This window comes from Mytilus galloprovincialis, chromosome 6 (assembly GCF_965363235.1).
Source record: "Mytilus galloprovincialis chromosome 6, xbMytGall1.hap1.1, whole genome shotgun sequence".
In the NCBI taxonomy this organism is placed as follows: domain Eukaryota; kingdom Metazoa; phylum Mollusca; class Bivalvia; order Mytilida; family Mytilidae; genus Mytilus; species Mytilus galloprovincialis.
The window spans coordinates 38448174-38470057 of NC_134843.1; the positions used below are offsets into that span (position 1 = coordinate 38448174).

Sequence of the window (21884 nt, forward strand, 5' to 3'; positions counted from 1 at the left end):
ATTAAACATTTATTTTTTATTACAAGTTTTATTGATTACCTTTAGTAGTTGTTACTTTATCATATGGTGCAAAAATCATTCCAAAAAGTCAATTCGTGTTGGCCCTAGGTGACTTTTAAAATGTAGATATCATTGAAAAAGCTCTAAATTATCTCCCTTTGGTGCAAAAATGCCATTTTTTGGAGAAAATATACGCATTTCTAATGTTCCAGAAGCAGATGGAGAAGACTTGACTAATATTTTAATTGAAATTGCTGGTTCGGTAAGGGTAGTCTTAAAGCCAGACAACATTAACGCCATACATAGAATTGGTCCGAAGCGCGAGGAGAAGGCACGCCAAGTCATTGCTAGATTCGTCCACCGTGAGCCCCGATTTCTGTTGTTGAAGAATCGTGCCGAGCTGAGAAAAAATGAACGTTTTAAGAACATTTTTATAGCTGAAGACCTTACAAAGCTGAAATTCAAGCTACTCTTTTACATTAAAAAGCAGACCAATGTAAAATCAGCATTTAAAAAAGAGTGAAGGATTCACTGTACGCTAAATAACGATTCAAAGGTTACAATTGATAGTCCGGATGACTTGTTTAAAATAGGAATGGATACCGTGGATTATAAAGCTTTAGGATTGCCCGAATTTTAGGGGTGCGAAGGAAGTCATAAGGAGCGCAGTGTTGAAATAAATTCAAAATCTGAAAATCTGCCCATATTCATAAGTGAAAGTGATCGTCAAAATTGTGAAATTCAAAATGTGAAAGGCCAGCTAAAAGTTCTGTCGTTAAATGTGTGTGGGTTGGTTTCAAAAAGTAAAATCCCCGATTTTGTGGAGTTTATTTCATCATATGATATATTGTGTTTTACTGAATCAAAATTTGATGCATATGATGATGTTCATTTATCTGGTTATGAATTACTACCACCTATAATACGTGAGAAATGTAGACATAAGTCTGGTGGTATAGCAGTATTTGTAAAAAGTTCTATTTGTGAAAGTTATTGATATCTCTAGTCAATGTATATATTTGTTCTCTATTGTGAATTTGTTGCCAAGTGATTTGTTGTTTGGGATAGTATATATCCCCCTGAAAATAGTGTTTATGGTTCAGTTGATATATTTGATGAGATTTTAGAAAAAATAATTGATATCACTGTTAATAAAAATTACCAAGTGTGCCTTCTTGGGGACTTTAATGCCCATACAGGGACTCATGATGACTTTATTATTGTAAATGATACAATCCTAGACAGCCTGCTGATCGACGAGAATTCCAGAAAATATATGAACAGTATTAATGCTCTGTATGAATTTGGTATCCCAATTAAGCGTTCTTCGAAGGACATTTCGAATATAAATAGTTATGGACACAAATTATTGGAATTTTGTAAAAATTTAGATCTATATATTGTAAAATGGTAGAATTAGTAATGATCAATTAGTAGGGGCTGTTACAACAAGTAAAAACACACTTATTGATTATGCTGTTGTGTCACCTATGTTATTTAAATGTATTTCATACTTCAATATAATTGAACATTTTGATCCAATTTTGAGTGTTATTCATTGTGCAGTTGTCATACATTTTGATACTTCTGTAATACTTGAACATGTTGCATCTGTTGATATTCTGTCACATGATGATAATAGCAATGTTGTATACAAATCAAAATGGAAGAATAATAATGCAAATGTATTTTTAGAAAATTTGAATGATGAAAATATTCATGATTTAGTTGAAAAACTTGAAAATCTAGATGTCAATAATATTAATGTTGAAACTGTCAACAATGTAATATTGAATTGTAATTCAATTATTAAAAATGCTGCTGATAAAGCTGACATGATTGTAGAATTCATCCCAAGAACAGTCGACCTGGTGTCAGGTCAAACAAATGTAAACCTTATTTTAATCAAGATTGTTATTTAAAACGTAAAGCATATCGTAAATGTAAAAATCTCCACTGGAGATTACAAAGGGCTGAAACAAAAGAAAATTTCATTGCTAGTAGTAGAGAGTATAAACGTACGCTTAACAAGCAGTTTAGAGAATATCAGAAGTCTGTTATAGACAAATTGAAAAATTTGCGTAAATCTGATTCAAAAGCATACTGGTCTCTTTTGAACAAATGTGATACAAAAGGTAACAAAGCTGTAAACAAAATTGCTATGGATGTATTATATGATCATTTGAAAAATCTTAATGCTCTTGATGAGCAGGATGATAACGATATTGTATTACCTAATAATATTACTGATTATAATATTGAATTAAATGGAGATATTACTGAAGACGAAGTATTACATGCTGTCAAATCATTGAAAAACAATAAAGCATGTGGTGGTTGTCTTATATAGAATGAATTTTTGAAATATGGTACAGTAAAGTTGATGCCTGTTTTTGTAAGAATATTTAATATTGTATTTCATAGAGGTATTATACCTGATAGTTGGTCAGAAGGTTATATATGTCCTATATTTAAGAATAAAGGTAATCCAAATGATGTGAATAATTATCGTGGTATTACTATTTTAAGTTGTTATGGTAAATTATTTTCTTGCATTTTGAATAATAGACTTCATACATATTTAGAAAATTCTGGTTTATTGTGTGAAGAACAAGCAGGGTTCAGAAAATGTTATAGTACGAGAGATCATATTTTTAATTTGAAATGCTTGATTGATTTAAACTTACATAGAGGTAGGAAATTGTATTGTGCATTTGTTGACTATCGAAAAGCTTTTGATTCTGTCAGAAGAGCATATTTATGGAAAAAACTGTTAAAATGTACCATTGATGGCAACATGTTTAAGATTATAAACAATATGTATAACAATGCAAAGTCGTGTGTGAGACAAGGCAAATCTTGTTCAAACTTTTTAAAATCCAATGTTGGTGTACGCCAAGGAGAAATCTATCACCTGTATTGTTTGCCATTTTTTTAAATGACTTGGTCGAATTTATGTCACATTCATATAATGGTTTAGTGTTGATATGAGTATTGCAGCACGTCTTCTTGATACTGACGAAGTCGTTGTATATTTTCGTTTATATTTGTTATCGTATGCAGATGATACTGTAATTTTAGCCGATTCGGCAGCAGAGTTACAGGCCTCATTAAATGCCATGTATTTATATTGTCAAACTTGGAAAATGCAAGTTAACATATCTAAGACAAAAGTTGAAATATTTTCAAGATCTAGACTTAACACAGATAATATGAACTTTAAATATAGTGGTGAAAGCCTCAATATTGTTACAAATTTTCAATACCTTGGTATTATATTTTCATGTAAGGGTGATTTTAATGACGCCAAAGCACATCTTGTACAGCAAGCAAGAAACGCCATGTTTATAGTCTTAAGAAAGGCTAGGAAGTTGAATTTACCAATTGATATGCAATTAGAGCTATTTGATACAATGGTTGTACCTATTTTGTTATATGGTGCAGAAGTATGGGGTTTTGAAAATTGTAATATTATAGAAAACTTCCATATGTAATTTTGTAAAATATTTTTGAAGGTTAAAAAAAGTACTGCTCATTGTATGATTTATGGAGAATTGGGTAGAATACCATTACATATTCTTATTAAAGCTAGAATGGTTGGTTTCTGGCAACGTATCATGTGTGGTAAAAGCGAAAAAAATGCATATACACTGTATTCTATATTGTATCAGCTTAGTAAAAGGGGTACCTACCACTCTAAATGGTTGTTAAAAATTAAAAATACTTTATATGAATGTGGATTTAATTTGATGTGGGATGATCAAATAATTGCTAGATCTGATAATATTAGTAAGAATGTCAAGAAATGTTTAAGTGATAAATTTATGTTGAACTGGAGTAATAATGTTATGAATTCTGCAAAATGTCTTAATTACAGAATATACAAGTCTGATTTTTGTTTTCATAAATTTTTATCGGTGTTACCATCTGATCTAAGAATGTATTTATGTAAATTCCGTTGCCTTAGTAATAAATTGGCCATTGAAACGGGCAGAACTTTTAATACTGACAGATCTGAAAGACATTGTAATCTTTGTAATGCTAATGAACTTGGTGATGAGTTTCATTACTTATTCAAATGTACCTTTTTCAACAATGTAAGAGCTAAATTTTTACCTTTAAATATATGTAAAAACCCAAATGTTTTAAAATTTAAAGAATTGATGAAACATCAGATTTATTTACACTTACTGGAATAGCAAAATTTTGCAAAAGTGTGAATAATCAGCAATAACATTCATGCTGATGGTGATTACTGATGACGTTTAATGTCCAGCGGCAAATGTTTTGCATACACCTATATGCTGTGTAGGCATATTTACATGATAGATAAGTTGACGTATGTTGAAAGTCTTATTAATTGACAAGAATGATAAAAATAAAGACATGAGGTATATTGCCCACGAGACAACTATTAATATACGAACAGATGCAGATATGCACCATTACAAGTCATAGTAGAACCTTAAAAAAACCAAAAAAACTATACTATTTAGACATGTGTGATCTGGAAACTCAACAAAATGTAAAATAATTCAAAAGAAAAATAAAAGGGGCCAAAGAGCTTTAATCGTTCACCGGGATATATTTTGTAGATCTACCATACATAATGATTTGCTGTTTAAAGTTTATTGTGTCTATTGTTGTTTTCGATAAAAGATAAAAGGTGTAGATCACGGAGCTTTTATCAAGCTATACATGCTATAGGATGTGCAGAAATTTCAGACAGTACATACATTAAACATGGGGAAAAATATCTTGTATGATAGTGAGAAAACTAAACGCAAGGATTTTAAGATAAAATATGAAAAAATAGCTCTGTAAATAAGAAGAATAAATGCATACATGGGACTCGTTTTCTTGCTGCAAATCAAAATAGGTAAATCTACAATAAATTCCGTTACAAAAGTTACAATATCTGAGTTATTTTTATCTTACGTTATTAATTAAAAGAAATTTCAATTGGATGAAACAAAAAAACATTCTGTTTTTGTTGAAAGAGTCCAAAATAATAAGATGACATATATTGTCGAGTTTACTGAGCGGGGGATAAAAACTAGAAGATAAAAAAAATGCCAGATCATTTAATTTCATACCAAGATATATTGATGATGTTCGTTCAATAAACTATCCAAACTTTGCTGATTGGGTTCCATCAATATACCCTCAAAAACTAGAAATTAAAGGAACAACAGACACGACTTCCTCCGCCTCAGTTTTATTTATATCTCGAATTTTATATAACCGGTTATCTCTGTAACAGAATCTATGACAAACGAGATGACTTTAATTTTGAAATAATCAATTTCCCCCACCTTAGTAGCAATAAACCAACTTCACCTACATTTCGAATATACATTTTCCAACTCATTCGGTATTGAAGAGCTTGCTGCTGCAATTCAGTTTTTGTAAAACATTACCAATGTCTAAGCAGAGAGTTGATGAACCAGGGTAATATCAAAGAACGTCTCGTCCTTATTCGAAAAAGTTCATCAAGAGATACAAATACCTTGTTGATAAATATTGTAGTGTTCTTTTATTTTTCTTTGTAAATTATTAACGTTTACTGTTTGGTACATTTTTTGAAAATACCATTTAGGCATGGCTCGGTACTTGTATATCACACCATTGCGTTGTTGTACTCTTGTCGTTTTTTGTACTCTTGTTTTCATTCTTGCGTATGTGCTTTGTCTATATGTCATTTTCTTTATCTTTGTTGACATATTTGTTTGATTTTGAGACTAGAACAGAATGTTGATTGCTGTACCCTTATTTTTGAAATTTTCACCTATCATGTCTGTTTGTTTTGTTCACACATTGTTATCAATATAATGGAATTATTAGCGACTGTCATACAAGTGAGAGGTTAAACTAGCTTTAAAACCAGGTTTAATTCACCATTTTGCACATGAGTAAATGCCTGTACCAAGTCAGGAATATGACAGTTGTTTTTTGTATTCCTTTGATGTGTTTGAGCTTTTGACTTTGTAAATTGTTGAGGGATTTTTCGTTTTGAATTGTCCTTGGAGTTTGGAATTTTTGTTGTTTTACTTTTTTCAATAAGGGTTGGTTGGCAGTATCGTTCCTGTCGATGTATTTGCCAATCTTACTTTGCTAAATATGTTTTTTATTTGGTGATTCTCTCTTAATGTATCTATTAACGTTCCTCTAAAAAATGAAACAAATGGGTTTGTTTTAAGTTTATAAAGTGTCAGTTAACGATGTTGGTCATTTGACATATTTGTACATCTTACTTTGATTAAATGTTTTGCTGTTTACGGTTAATGTCTACAATTTACATTTAAAAAGGTACAACATGAACATTTCATGTGTAACTAATCTGATATAGGTCATGCCATTCGTCTGAAAATCACATTGCAGTTACATGTATATCTTACTTGCAACTCAATTTTCATTTTTCTATAACTGCTTTTTTTAAGAGAAATCAAAAGGGGCATTTTAACCCGATGGTCTATTTTGTCAACATCAGTCATATTTAGCGATGGCTCAAATAAACGGATACCATCTTAAACTATATAATATGAGAAATGTTCAGATAAAGTTTGAAAGTATTTGGATTAGTAGAGTCAGGGGTGGTAAAAGTATTTTATGAAGAAAGACGACGGATATTAGTGATGGTAAATTCACATGACCCTTTGGGTCAGGTGAGCTCAAAAACTAATGCCAGGTTTATACTACAACAATCAAGAAAAACAGGTATGGCAAAGAAAAATCAACGACAATCTCTTGACTGCTGATGACATCCCTGAGACAGGCATATGACGTGGTTTTGCAGAACATGATTGTTAGCCTTAACCTTAACCTTGGACAGAAGCGAAACATGCAACACACGTACTCCGTGTCAAGGACATCATAATTGTTGTGGAGACAAAGAATATCGTATCGACTGTGTATGAAAATGCACAGAGAGGAAATACATTTTGTATCAGTAGTGAGTATGTATGGTGTGTTATCCTAAGATCACAGTATAAAGGATAAATATACTTATCTTACCTCCTATACATTTATAGGAATATGCTTTGTAAAAAGCATTCGCGTGGAGACCGTGTATATTCCATATTAGACTAGTATGGAGGCGGGGATTATTTAAATACACGGTTAGTAGTGGAGTTACGACTTTGGCATTATTTGATTATTTAAATGTATTGAAAGTTCTGAATAATATTGTTATATCAAGGTTGTTGATATTAAATTGTCATTATTGACATCAGTTTTTTTGTGTGCAGATAAATGGAAGTAGGTTCTTAAAATTGAACACTTGAACACTTTAGTATACAGAAAAGAAGATGTGGTATAATTGCAAATGAGAGAACTCCTAACACTATGTAACTAATAATACTTAACGCTCTGTTGAATTCAGTCAGGACTTTTCATATATCAAATGATTTAGAACTTTGAACTTTGAACATAGTATAGACAATTGTAGATGTCGAACTGTGTATGTTGTGAGGTAGTTTCCTCATTGCAGAACCCACCCAATATCTACATCTATCTATATATATATAAAGTTCAACCTCTAACAACTGGTGATGCGTCTTTCTGCTGAGATACGAGGGTTGCTTCTTGTTCTTCTTTTGACATGAAAGTCTAAAACACAAAGGAAAAAAAAACTTGTTAGTACCTTTATATGACATAAAATATTGATGAAATTGTAATTTGATATACAGATTTGCAAAATGAGAGGCTCCAAAGCATGTAATCAATATATAATGAAGTATCATAACAGACGATTCTGGTGAGTAGGGTCAAGTAAATTTAACTAATAGCATTGCCATCTGTTATTCAAACTAGATTGGTGATATAGAATTCCAAGATATCATAATCCGCAGCAACTGCGAGACAATGCATTTGTTTCAAACAAGCAAAACAAACTGCAAGTATTTATATCTTCTTTAATTGAGCGATATTGAAAATTAAATTATTTTTGATTAAGGCGTGTAACTGTGGTAATTTTTAAACAGTTTAATTCGAAACCTGCTTCTGTCCCAAACTTTCTATTAACCTCAAACAATTTAAAAACAAATGAATTTTGGCAACAATCAAGTACATCATTCTAGAACGAAAAAAATCAGAAAGACAAAAATCGTATTTCGGTTGAGTTTTGTGATCAAACACATTTTTATTGAATGTCTTCTCTGGCAACAAAAAAAATATAATTGTTCCAACCATTAGTACCATAGTAATAAGTAATTTGTGAAAAATTGCCGTACCTTGACCTATAATGGTTTACTTTTATAAATTGTTATTTGGATGGAGAGTTGTGTCATTGGCACTCATACCACATCTTCCTATACCTATTAAACTCTACTATATAGTCAATGTAGGCCATGCGTGGGTTAAGTGTACATACAACTGATTATTCAAAACTTAACTTTCATTAAGAGTATTAAAGGGGAAAATACATGTTGAATGAAAAAAAAGACAATAATATAATAAATCAATGTATTTTCTAATTGTTTGGTTTAAAATTCAAAATATAGCTCATTTATAAAATAAAACCTGTGTTCAGATTTCCCTTCCCAAAAATGTCTCCCGAATTGATAGTAATAACCAAGAAACATGCATGACAGCAGGATAATGTGCAGAAGAAAAAAAAACAATACGGGAGGACATTTAGATTAAAAGTGCAGTAATCCTGATTGCTGAAATTATCTTAAAATGTACTTCTTTTTTTAGCTTATAGTTTCGCTGCCATAGCATAAGGCACCGACTGTTCTTCATTATGGGAGGAGGGTAAGATCATGTTTATTTTCTTGGGATCAATTAAAATTCTGTTTTCAATGATATGCGGCGGAATAAGATTTTAGTTTTTGGACGACGATGATGAATTTATCCCTCCTTATTTCAAATGGTAACAAACAAGGTATCACTTCACTTCTGAAAAAATCCTTTTTCCAAGAAATTTGGAATAAAGAAACTTATGTGATTCCCTCCTACACACACACACACACACAAGAAAAAATGGTCTGTACTTCACTGGTACCGTAGTTTATAGACAATTATTCGATTAAATTATATTGATAAGAGCAGTTCCAAGTAAGATCAATAAATAAAAATATAAACCGACCGGACTCGTGGCTTATTTTGGTTCAATTTTAAAGATAACATAATTCCCTTCTAATAAACGATGTCGTTAAGTACCAAAGTTGTAATAAGGTTCAAATACTAGAAGGAAGTACCCTTTAATTTTGAAAGCCTTCATAACAAATAAACAATTCATTGAAATCACCCACTGCAAATGCTGTTGAAATTAAGTTCGTTGAAACATGAACGACTAATGAACAGTCAAACTGTTTTTGTATAGCTTATGAAAGTATAATGTGTGTGTTCTGTCAAACTTGTGTATACTAGAATAAAACTTTTACAGCATTGATTTTTCCGCTTTTGTTGTAAGAATTTATCCAGTAGCAATATGTAAGAAATTAATTTTTACTCAAACAGACATTTAAATTGAAAAAGGTGCCACATGCATTCGAAAATAGTTAAATTCATTGAACAAAATGTACATTTCTATGATTTATATTCAATGTGGTATAAATGCCGATAGATTGTGGTTTGATTCTGATTTATAGCACAATGTTTCTAATTTTTTTATCGTAAAGTTATTATAATTAATCCCTCTTCAAATAGATAATGAAAAAAAAACAACAACAATCGGAAAGTCACACTTTATCGCAGTTTTACAAAAAAAACACATCATGGGATAACTCTACGACAGAGCTAACGTTATAGTATAATTTTTACTCTATCCTTTTGTGGATTTTCAACCTTAAGGTTGGTCTATTCATTAAACTTTTAAATTTGCAATCGTTTATTTTAATTAATTCTTATCAGTTTTCTCTTCTGAAAATTATCATGTGCACGTAGTTGAGACAGAAGTACAGATGAGAACAAATTAAATGTGAAACCAGTGTTCATTACATGGAACTAATTGTACAACGGTTTACAATATAAAATTGAGAATGGAACAGGGAATGTGTCATATAGACAACAACCCGACCAAAGAGCAGAAAACAGCCAAAGGTCACCAATGGGTATGAAACACAACGAGAAAATCCCGCACCTTGCGATGGGCTTCAGCTGGTCCCTAGACAAAAATGTGTACTAGTTAGGCGAAAATGAACGTCACACTAAACCCCGAAACATATAAATGAACCAAAATTTAAAAAAAAACATAAAAGATTAACAAAGGACAGATGCTTCTGACTTGGGACAGGCACAAAACTGCAACGGGGTTGAACATGTTTTGTGAGATCTAAACCCTCCCCTATACATCTTGCCAATGTAGAATAAACAAATACATACAGTAAAACTCAGTTTAAAAGAAGTCCGAGTACATGGAGTAAGATGTTAGAATAGATAATAAAAGAAACTAATCAAAATGACAATGATACATAAATTAACAAAGGACTACTAGCAGTTACTGACATGCCAGCTCCAGACCTCAATTAAACTGATTGAAAGAATTATGTCTTCATCATATTAAAATCAAGCACACTCCCTCCCGTTAGGGGTTTAGTATCATACAATCATAAAATATATAGACCATAACGCGTATCTTACCAACAACTGGTTTTAGAATACATGTGTTTATTTCCGATGCAAAGACCCTATGAGTGAATCAATATTAATTCCAAAAAAATGTACGCGATATTTTGCATGAACACGGCCTAATTTTCAAATATCGTTTGCATCTACAATGGACCTTAAAGTTTCTTAATATGTTCAGTTCATTTATATATTCTTGTAAATATCTATCTGATCTTTTATATTATCGTCGTTAGAAGGCTTTTGTTTAAAATTTACATTCTGCCTTTGGAATTTCTCTGTCTGATAATCTTACATAGCTGTTATTTGTATCTTTGTTCTCAATGTATGCGACAGTTAGTATACAAACACTATACTAATTATGTTCACAATACATATCTATCCAAGTTATAGTCGAAATAGTATTTTTTTTCAAACATCTTAAACATGTACAAGCACAAATACAAAAATCACTACAATACGTGACGCATGCGTATTCCTCGTAAATTATTGTTTTGTTAGAATTGAATGGCGCCCTGGCACTAACAAGCTCTTTAAATGCAGAAATGTTTGCTATACCGTAACTGAATGTTCCATGCTGCTATGAAAATGAGGAATACACTGTTTTGTATAATATAGAGTTGTACAAACAACAATATTGATTTCGTTAAAAAAGTAAATGTGATGTTAGAGAATAGGCTTTAAACTGGATTTCTTATTATGAAAGGAAAAACGAGAAATACACAATTGATTTCAAAACACAATTGGGCAGGTTTCTAAGTAAGATGTTTTGTAGTCAAGCTAACAGTTTATTTAAATAATTAGACGTTCAGAAATAATAATAGTTCATAGGACACAATTCCCTGCTTGCACTAGCTATTGTATGTCCACGTTAAACTCGTAATTTGGAATAAGATTCTAAAAATTCAATTCAAAGACAAGATAACATACCATTCCTTACTACCGTAGGCAGGTAATAGAAATATTCGGTGCATGGGACAGAAAAGACGCGTGTTTGATATTCCCTTAAATCATTTGAAGTGAAAAGTCCAATAAAAAATGACAGTACAGAATGACGAACTACATTTGATGCGAACAATCTTACCAAGTAAGCTCTCTGTTTAACAGTCTCAGAGGGTTTGCAGTCACAAGTTATAGTTATTGACCAAGCAAGTCGGAATATATGATTTAATCTGCACGGCTCGGGTGACCCTAATTAACCCAAACGACGGAGGAGTAGGACGTAGGAGCCGTGCAGATTAAATCATATATACCGATGGATTCGCCGATAACTGTATTAACACATGACGCCAACAATTTACGTGATGCACGTTTTAAAAATTGAATATCAATCCACGGCTCCTGTGAAAGTTTTTTGTAGGGAAATACGCATTTATACCGTAAAAGGTTGGACAGTTTTAAATTATTAACTTTTTTTTATATTTAGGCTTCTTCCTAAATTGTTACATTATTTGAAGAATTGCGATTTAATGTTAGATTTTATTTTATCATTTCTGTTAATTTTTTTCACATTTTGTATTTAATTAGTGACGATTAAGACTTTGACACATTGTGTTCTTTCAAATCGGTGTTTGAAAAAGTCATAACTGAAAGAGTTATTGAGAATAGATTAATTGCTTTTTCTTTCCCTCAATGATATGCCTAGAGAAAGATGAACCGAGGAAGATGTTAGTACCTAAGTTTAGAATGTTAAATAAACAGAAAAAACGTTTATCTTTCCAATCTTCCCCCCCCTCCCAATTTCTTTTATCTACAGTATTAATATTTGAAGACATGTCCATCTAAACAAAGTCTTATTAATCTGCAGCTAAACCCCCTTAAATATGATCCTCATCGAAACCGATCCCCAAATAGTCACGTTATAGGAATAAATATTCAAAAAGTCGTAATATATTTCATCGAGTTTAAAACTAATCTAAATCCGATTTCATTGATTTGGATTTTCTTAAATACATTTCTTATTTGGCAGAATTACCCAAAATCGTTATTATCTGTTCTGACTTTAAAACAATGATTGAAGATTTACATTGTACACAACATATAATAAAATATGTTATGTCCCAGTTAAGATTTAAAAAAAAGAAATGAGAAACTTGTCTTTTCTCTACGATGTCTGTGCAAAGTTGTAACTAATCAACTTGGTCCTAACTTTAAAGCAGATGGCGGTTTCGGAGATGGGGGCGAATATGTAGTCCATCCTTGGATTGGGCAACGTATCGTGTTTAAGCATAAAATCGTCAAAAAAATTTTTAGTATCGCTACATTCGTTCCATTTTTTTTTATTTTATAGAAAAACACCCCTTTCAAAATCCAGCTGTAAACGCCCTCAAGATAAAAATACATTTGAACTGTGCAGTATATCTGAGGTAGTTAATGCACACCTTAGCTGTGCATTATTCAGAATATAGCACCTCTGTCATGTGTTAAGTTGTCATTGTGATATATTATTCCAAACAAATCATCAAAGTCTCATTTTAAAATATATTGTATTTGAAATTTTCTGAATCTTGCAGTATCATATTTTAAAACTTACTAAAATATTGCTGTTTTAATTGAAATCTTTGCCTGTCATTTGTTATGCACTCTTGAAAATACGGGTAGAATTTAGCAAACGTGCGATTTTGCCTATTATATGTAAACTTGAATCACATATGTGAACAAGAACTAAGAACAAAAGTAATGCCTCTAAAGAGATTTACACGCTCATGGCGTTTTTTCTACATTTATCTACACAAAAAAAAAAACAGTAAATCCCACGCTTGTGCTCTATAGTCATTTAGCTAAAAATATCAATAGCAATGTTTTTTACATACAAATTTGCTATATTAACAAGAATGAAAAAAACAATCCCACCATTAGGGGACATTACGGGACAACATTTTGTATGAAAAAGCCCAAACGAAAAGAATAAACCCTATAGAAATAATAATAACAGATCTGTTGTTGTGATTTAGAGTTAAACCTAACGGTATAGACATTTGTATAGTGTGTGAAACCGTATTCAGACCTTTATGTCATTGATGCAATTTAAAATAAAATAATTGAGTTTTGTCTTCCTTTACGTCGGTATTTTAGTATTTAGAGCTCTCCCTTTACTGCTGTGCATTGTATGTACTTATATGTACATTTTTTTGGACCATTGATAGCTATTGAAAAAGTAGTGGGTTCAAATGGCAAACAAAAGTATATGAATGTGCATGCCTTAAGTCAAAACAGTTTAAGTGATTGTCTTGCCATATAAGATTATTCCGGATCCGCGACAAAACAGAGTCTCTGGTGCACATCGTAGAAACTCATAACGTCACACTTGTTTTTATTTGCGTGCACATCATCTGAAAATTAGATAAAATATATGCAATTCTTTTCAAATGTCATTTGTGTACTTGATTACTAGTCAACTAGTAGATCTTGCTACTTAAAGTCGAAAGTTTTGGTCTATTCATTTTTTAATAATGCTAACGCATATCTGCAGATCTAACATTAAGACGAAGTATATACAAATTGTGATGATAGCCCGGTATAACCACAGGTTATCCGATGGTGAACGTCTGTCGTAAAGTTGTCACACATCTAGACGTATATATATACTTGTGTGATTTTCTATGTGATGCCATGTGCACTTGGGCATATGCTTTTATACTGTCCTGTGGTGTCGACTGCGCTCAGGTCAAAAACAAGATATATTATCCACCTGTACAAAGTACGAAGACATATCAGTGATGGTCATTCATCTCATCATAATATCTTACCAAATTACTGGTCTCTATCCACATGCATATACCATGTGCGTCTATAACCCACATTACAATTTACAAAGTTCCCTTAATTGTGACTTTTGCAATAAGATTACAAATCTTTTCGATTGTATATTAAAATGAATAACTTTGTATGTGTAGGGTGTGATTGAGATAGAGAGTTTAAACTGCAGTTAAACTTTCATATACTCAGGCAAAGTTGACCCCGACGGATTAGATGTTTTATGCATTTTTCTATATCCTAGAGTTTGTTGTCTCAACTTTAATATCAAATAATGTACTTTAATTCTTGTGAGCCCAGTTTTTAGAAATCATCTTGTTCTTTTTCTTCTCCTTCCTTACCTTTTTGTGATACAGTTCTTATACTGGTAAATAAAACATAACATTTACCTTCAGGTAGTCCATTACTTCTTGCTTCATTTCTGTTTTCATGTCTTCCGGGTCATCCCTGTCTTCTTTTGCGGCCAGTTGGTATGGGGTCTCACCCTGCAATATAATTAAGGAGAATCATACTATTGCTCCACATTCTGTAATCAGAATAAAGCAGATATTGACATGCATATATAGAATGTATAGTGTTAAGTATCTTTTTTACAGACAAGTCCTTGTGAAATTGAAATAAAATAAAATACTATACATGAACAAAGATGATCAACATCACACAAATAATCATATTACCTTGACCTAAAACTCAAAAGACTAAACAGCCTCATATGAATAGCTAGCAGATGTCAATTTGCAATCTAAAAGCTCTATGATGTTGGTACTCTGCGTGTCCCCCCTCCTCCCCCCAAAAAAATAAATAAAAAAACGAAAAAAAACCAGCCTGATTACAGTGTCCCAATTTGCACATACGATGTACTCTGTAAAATGACATTTTGTCAACAAAAACTGAGGATACGTGTAAAAACAAATTCGAAACTGGCTTTGTTGCAACACAAAAAGCTTTTTATAGAAACTTAAATTACAATTTTAAATGAACATTGTTTAAATCAGAAACTTGATGTCTTTGTTGACTTATTTGAATTGTTGAGTTAATGACTGCCGTACACCATCATGACCATTGTACGTAATGTCGATGAAGTAGCCTTTATAATTTTTTTGTTAACTTTATTCCAGAACAATATGCTAGTAAAATGACAACAAATCTTGTTTTCTGATATTAATTTGTGTCATTGATTCCGCAATGAACGGTGGAACTCCTCAATGGCAAATGAAAAAAATGGTCAACACCAACTCCACTGTTGTAGTGAGAAACAGCTGTTTAGAATATAAAAATGTTATGGTTTAGCATTCTTACATTATCACACTGACTCATTTGAAAGTACCATTTTCCAATCAATCAAGGATGATAACTCCTGATGCCAAAAGTGAAAATCATCAATATCGGAAAAAACCTGTATTCATTTGTTCATATGGATTGTTTCCCTTTATTGAAAAAGCTGATGATTTATAATAATAAATTTGCTCTCATGAACCAGATATAAATTTATCAACTAGATCGATTGAGTTATTGATTTGTTTATTTTCTACTAATGTATATCGTTAATATGAGTATACAACGTTGGTTTCCATAGCCTTTTGGAACTTACATAATTGTTATTTTATAGCTTTTATTAATTAAGTATTCAGTTGTTGTTTCCTTTTACCGACGTATGGAAGTGTTTTAGTAACTAAGTTGGTTTTATGCGTCATTGCCTTTAAGGAATATTACTTGATCTCTTGGAAGTGAATGGATGTCGTTTTTTTTTAAATTATGGTCTTAGTAAGCTACAAATGTATAGAGCTAAGCATATTTTTTCCTCGATAAAAAGGTTGGTAAAACATTGGTTCATTCTTATACACAATTATGATTGATTATTCTGGAAATTGTTGGACAAACAATTCATGTTACTTCATGCTTTCTCATGTGTTTTGAGTGAAAGTTATCTATTTCAATTTTTTACCAAACATAAAAAATCATTTCGAACTATCTTATCTTTGCCAGTAAAGTGTTTTAGCTACATGTATATGTAGGACTCTAAAGTGCGATGGGGACGCTAAAACGCGATGGTAACGCTAAAGTGCGATTGCCTACGCTAAAGTGCGGTAGTTTAATACGCTAAAGTGCGACGGTCTGTGTATTTTTTTGAACACGCTAAAGTGCGTTTTTCCGCAAAAGTACATATCGACGTTGGCAACGTTAAACAGCATTATGACGAGAATGTTTGTCCAGATCAGTTTTTTTTTATTACACATGGTAAGAAAAAAAAGATAAACAAACTGATCACAATTTACAACTTTTTTGTTCGTTACTGAACAAAGTTAACTTTATAATTTGTAAAATTGTAAAAAGAAATTTAATCAAAACAGCTGGGGTGCCAAAAAAGTCTTCTTTTTACTTCTAATTGAAATCTTTAATATAAAATATACTTTTTTTATTTCTGTTAAACAATGAATATCAATCAACTAGACAGCAACCTAACAAACAGATATTTAGTATTATCATATGAGTGCCAATAAGACAACTCTCTATCCAAGACTTTATGTCATTAATGAATGAAACTTTTTGTTATAGAATGACCTGTACCGTGAAACATTGGCCTACGCCACATAGTATTCTATGAAGCCCAAAGGGACTCCAAACAACCAGCGTAAAACAATGCAAATGAGAAACTTGGTAAAAACAACCTATAATTTAAACCAAACAATAAACGAACAGCAAATATAAAATATACTAACTACTGCAATGCAAGGAATTGTATATTTAAATTTACAATTCCTTGTGCAATGTAACCAATACACTGTTTGGATAATTATCGTACTTTAAATAAAAATAAGAAGATGCAGTATGAAATATCCATCCAACCCAAAATGTCGTTCATGTGTGCAAATAATAATCACACGGCCATCAGCGTAAAGCCTTGGCCCATGCCGCATAACAAGCTATATAAGGTTATAAAATGACCAGTTTAAACCCTATCAAAAGAGCTTGATGTATAAATAAAACAATAAACGAAAAACGATTGGAGCTCAGCAACAAACGAAACCATTGCCTGAACCATATTCCCGTTACACCATCGGAATTTAGCGTATCATACCATCGCACTTAAGCGTATTATCCGATCGCACTTTAAAAAAACACCATCACACTTTAGCGTCTGACACCATCGCACGTTAGCGTGACCATCGCACTTTAGAGTACAATCGCACTTTAGAGTCCTACATATATTTGGTAGGATCTAAGTCATAGGTGTCGAATTGCGCTATATTTTTAATATGAAAACATGTATTTGCACGTCTCAGTATTTGAGTAAGCATCCGTAAAACTATTTGCGTGACAAATTACATGACAAACACTGCTACAGACCTTCCAAAATTCAAATCGACATATATTCCGTGCATTCATGATGCATTGTCAATTCTGCGTACGTTTTCCTTTGATTCATCGTTCAATCTGCGAACGTGTTCCTTACACTCATCGTCTATTTTGGATAGGCGTTCCTTTCACTCATAGGCGATTGTACGTACGTGTTCCTTTCATTCATCGTCCGTACTGCGTACAAGTTTATTTCATTCATGTCCGTGCTGTGTACGCGTTTCCTTAATTCGTCGACCATTCTCTTTGCGCGTTCCTTTCACTTATCGTCGATTGTTCGTACGCAGTATTTTTCATTGATCGTCCATTCTCTAGTGTCCTTTCACTCATAGTCCATGCTGTGTACGTGTTCCTTTCATTCATCGTCTCTGCTGCATACGCGTGCCTTTCACTCATCGGCGATTGTACGTACGAGTTCCTTTCATTCATCGTTCATTCTGCGTACACATTCCTTTCACTCATCGGCCATTCTGCATGCGTGTCCATATCATTCATCGTCCATTATCAAGTTTTGCTTTCATTTATCGTCCATTATATAGTTTTGCTTTCACTCGTCGTCCATTCTGTGTACTTGTTCCTTTCATTCATCGTCCATTATCTAGTTTTGCTTTCACTCGTCGTCCATTATGCGTACGTGTTCCTTTCATTCTTCGTCCTTTATCTGGTTTTGCATCGTCCATTATCTAGTTTTGCTTTCACTCACCGTCCATTCTGCATACGTGTCCATTTCATTCACCGTCCATTATCTAGTTTTGCTTTAATTTATCGTCCAGTATCTAGTTTTGCTTTCAATAGTCGTCCAATCTACGTACGTGTCCATTTCATTCATCGTCCATTATCTAGTTTTGCTTCAATTTATCGTCCAGTATCTAGTTTTGCTTTCACTTGTCGTCCATTCTGCGTACGTGTTCCTTCCATTCATCGTCCATTCTCTTCACACGTTCCTTTCACTCATCTTCGATTAAAATTGAGAATGGAAATGGGGAATATGTCAAAGAGACAACAACCCGACAAAAGAGCAGACAACAGCCGAAGGCCACCAACGGGTCTTCAACGCAGCGAGAAAATCCCGCACCCGGAGGTGCTCCTCAGCTGGCCCCTTAAAAAGATTGTGTACTAGTTCAGTGAAAATGGACGTCACACTAAACTCCAAAACTGAACTAAAATTAAAAAACATACAAGACTTACAAAGGCTTCTGACTTGGAACAGCGCAAAAATGCGGCGGTGTTAAACATGTTTTGTTAAATCTATCCTCCCCTTTACCTCTAGCTAATGTAGAATAAAGAAACACATAGCAATACGCACAGTAAAACTCAGTTAAAAGAAGTCCGAGTCCAATGTCAGAATAGGTAACACCGGAAACTAAGCAAAATGAAAATGATGCATCAAAAAATAAAGGACTACTAGCAGTTACTGACATGCTAGCTCCAGACCTCAATTAAACTGATTGAAAGATTATGTCTTCATCATATGAAAATCAAGTACAATCCCTCCCGTTAGGTGTTTAGTATCATACCATCATAAAATATATGAGAAGAACATAACCCGTATCATGCCAACAACTGGTTTTATAATAATAGTGTTATTTCCGATGCAAAGACCCTATGAGTGAATCAATATTAATACAAAAATATGCAATCCGTAATGACCTGACAACAGTATCGTACCCATATCCTTACCGAATAAGTCTGTTTAAAGGTTTGGTTAGTTATTGAGGTGAATGCCGACATTATTGTGCTTTGTAAATAATATTACCATAAAGCATTGGATGTGAAATACCTGAACGTATAAGATATATGTATATGCATGTTGATTTATATTTACGAATGATGTCCTTGTACCGATGATAAAATTTAGTAAATGTTTTGACTAGTTTGTGATATCGAAAACCCTGGTGTAATAATTTTTCAGTAATACAGAGATTTCTTTCGTTGAAATCAAATACGTTTTTACATACATGAGCGAATCGAACAAGTTGAGATATATAAACACCATAAAATGGTGACAAGGAAACATCACCATCTAAAAATGGATAATTAACAATAGGAAATGAAAAATCATCTCTTTTATCATAAATTTGGTATTAAGTTTCCCGTTAAAGATATAGATATCCAGATCCAGGAAAGGGCAGTGTTCATTGTTAGTATTAGCTTTATTTAAAGTCAGTTCGGCAGGAGAAATCTCTTTAGTGTAGATACTGTAGTCGTCATTATTGAGAGCCAATATATCATCTAAATATCTGAATCAGATGTTGTTTCAATGGGTCTTTGCTGATTTTAGTCAAACATTGTAATTCATAACAATACAGAAACAGGTCTGCAATAAGTGGTGCACAGTTAGTCCCCATGTGATTTCCGATAACCTGACGATATACGGAATCTCCATAGCGAACAAAAATGTTATGCAGTAAAAATTCAAGGGCAATATTAGTATCAAAGCAGGTCCAATTGACATAGTTCTTTTGTTTGTTGTTACCAAAAAATTATCTTAAAGAGTTTGCACATATATATTCGCATTACGTATGTGTTCCTTTTAATTATCGTATATTCTGCATACGTGTTCCTTTCACTCGTCGTACATTCTGCGTGCATGTTCCTTTCCTTCATCGTACATTTTGCGAACGTATTCTTTTCACTTATCGTATATTCTGCATACGTGTTCCTTTCACTCATCGTCCACTATGTGTACGTGTTTCGTTCACTCATCGTACATTCTCCGTGCGTGTTCTTTCCACTTATCGTACATTCTCCGTACTTGCGCTTATCATTCATAGTTTCTTGTGTTTTCCATTCAACGTTCGCTCAATTGAGCATTCATCTTAAATCGTAAAAAGCGCGCAAATTGTGCATTTATCCTTAATCGTGTAATGTGCACTTAACATATGTTCAAAGTAAATCAGCTCATTTGTATAACTTGTATGACTGTTATCAGTTTAATATAACCACTAGGTACTTATTAGAAAACATCTTTTGAATTACGAGATATTCTAAGAGTACTAATGGCCTTATGATAGTTGTTTACACCAGAGACATTAAATTTTATACGTGCATATAAAATAGGTTAACAATCATGTGTATTATGATTTCTAAATAACTTTATTTATTTGCATTATATTTGTAACAGAACAATATCAAATCTCCTGTTTTAGATTTTTCTCTATAACCTTTACTTAATAAGTCTACAATTGAAAGGATAATTCCCAGTAACGAACTTCTGATAATACATATTTATTTAGAATATAAACTCGTTTTGAGGTTCCATTGGATATGATATTGTTATTAACGTTAAACTTGAGTCATGTACATGTATCCAATGTTGAACTATGCTTATTATACTTTGCTTATTTAGAAAATTCATATTCAACTTAGATATTCTCATTTGGATTTGAAAAAGTCTAAAATCAATGATTGCCTTACTATCAACAGAATTGTGGTTATGGTTAACCGCTGTGTATTTAACCTATAGGTTTGGGTTTGCCAAAATCTCACAAAATCGCAGTTTTAAGCTTTTAGCGTTATTAATTAGGTGATATCTTTAAAATGCAACCAATGAACTGTAAAAACCTCAAAGCGTTGGGATGTGGTACTATGAACCTAAATAAAGATTGAAAGACTTTAGGAAAATTGTCCTGGTATGAATTCATTTCAGGAAATATAGGCCGTACCTCTTTTACACGATATTTGACAAATTTGATGTCGAAAGTGGTGCTAACCAACATGAATAAATCTGAATCTATAAGACAATATGAAGCTTTCCTTTTCTATTTAGATAATTTTAGTTACAGTTACCACGTCCTTAAGGGGTTTAGATGTTGACCGGATAACGCTATTTTCATAAAAGACAATACCACATTCATAGAAAATTATAACGTTTAGTCTGTGTATGAAACATGATTCTTTTACACAATTGTGCATTCAACTTTTTTAAAATTCTTACAATAAGACTAAGGATATACGTAAAACAGACAACAACCCTTCAAAAAGGGTAATATATTCGTAATATTGTGAACCCAGGAAAGTAGATCGCCGACTTTGTTGATAGGTTGGTGTAAACATGACAGTACATTAAAAAATGGCCCATGACGAATGAAATAACGCTCTGTCAGGGAAACGAAGTAAGCTTGATTCATCACTGGGCGTCCGTTCTCCGTCGAAGTCGTCTGTTTACTTTAAAAAAAAATCTTCTGTGAAACAACTGGCCT

General features: G+C 32.5%; 2 protein-coding genes across 2 annotated transcripts in view; one reads left to right on the forward strand and one right to left on the reverse strand.

The window, feature by feature from the left end:
- The window catches only part of LOC143079541 (uncharacterized), a 303363-nt gene that overhangs the window by 85682 nt on the left and 195797 nt on the right, over positions 1-21884 (forward strand). The window lies entirely within an intron of this gene.
- The window catches only part of LOC143079539 (uncharacterized), an 87817-nt gene that overhangs the window by 46829 nt on the left and 19104 nt on the right, over positions 1-21884 (reverse strand). The window contains exons 4-5 of the mRNA XM_076254942.1: positions 14715-14810; positions 7536-7608 (exon numbers count right to left, since the gene is read on the reverse strand). Of these exons, the coding sequence (XP_076111057.1) occupies positions 7536-7608; positions 14715-14810 (169 nt within the window). The remainder of the gene's footprint in view (positions 1-7535; positions 7609-14714; positions 14811-21884) is intronic.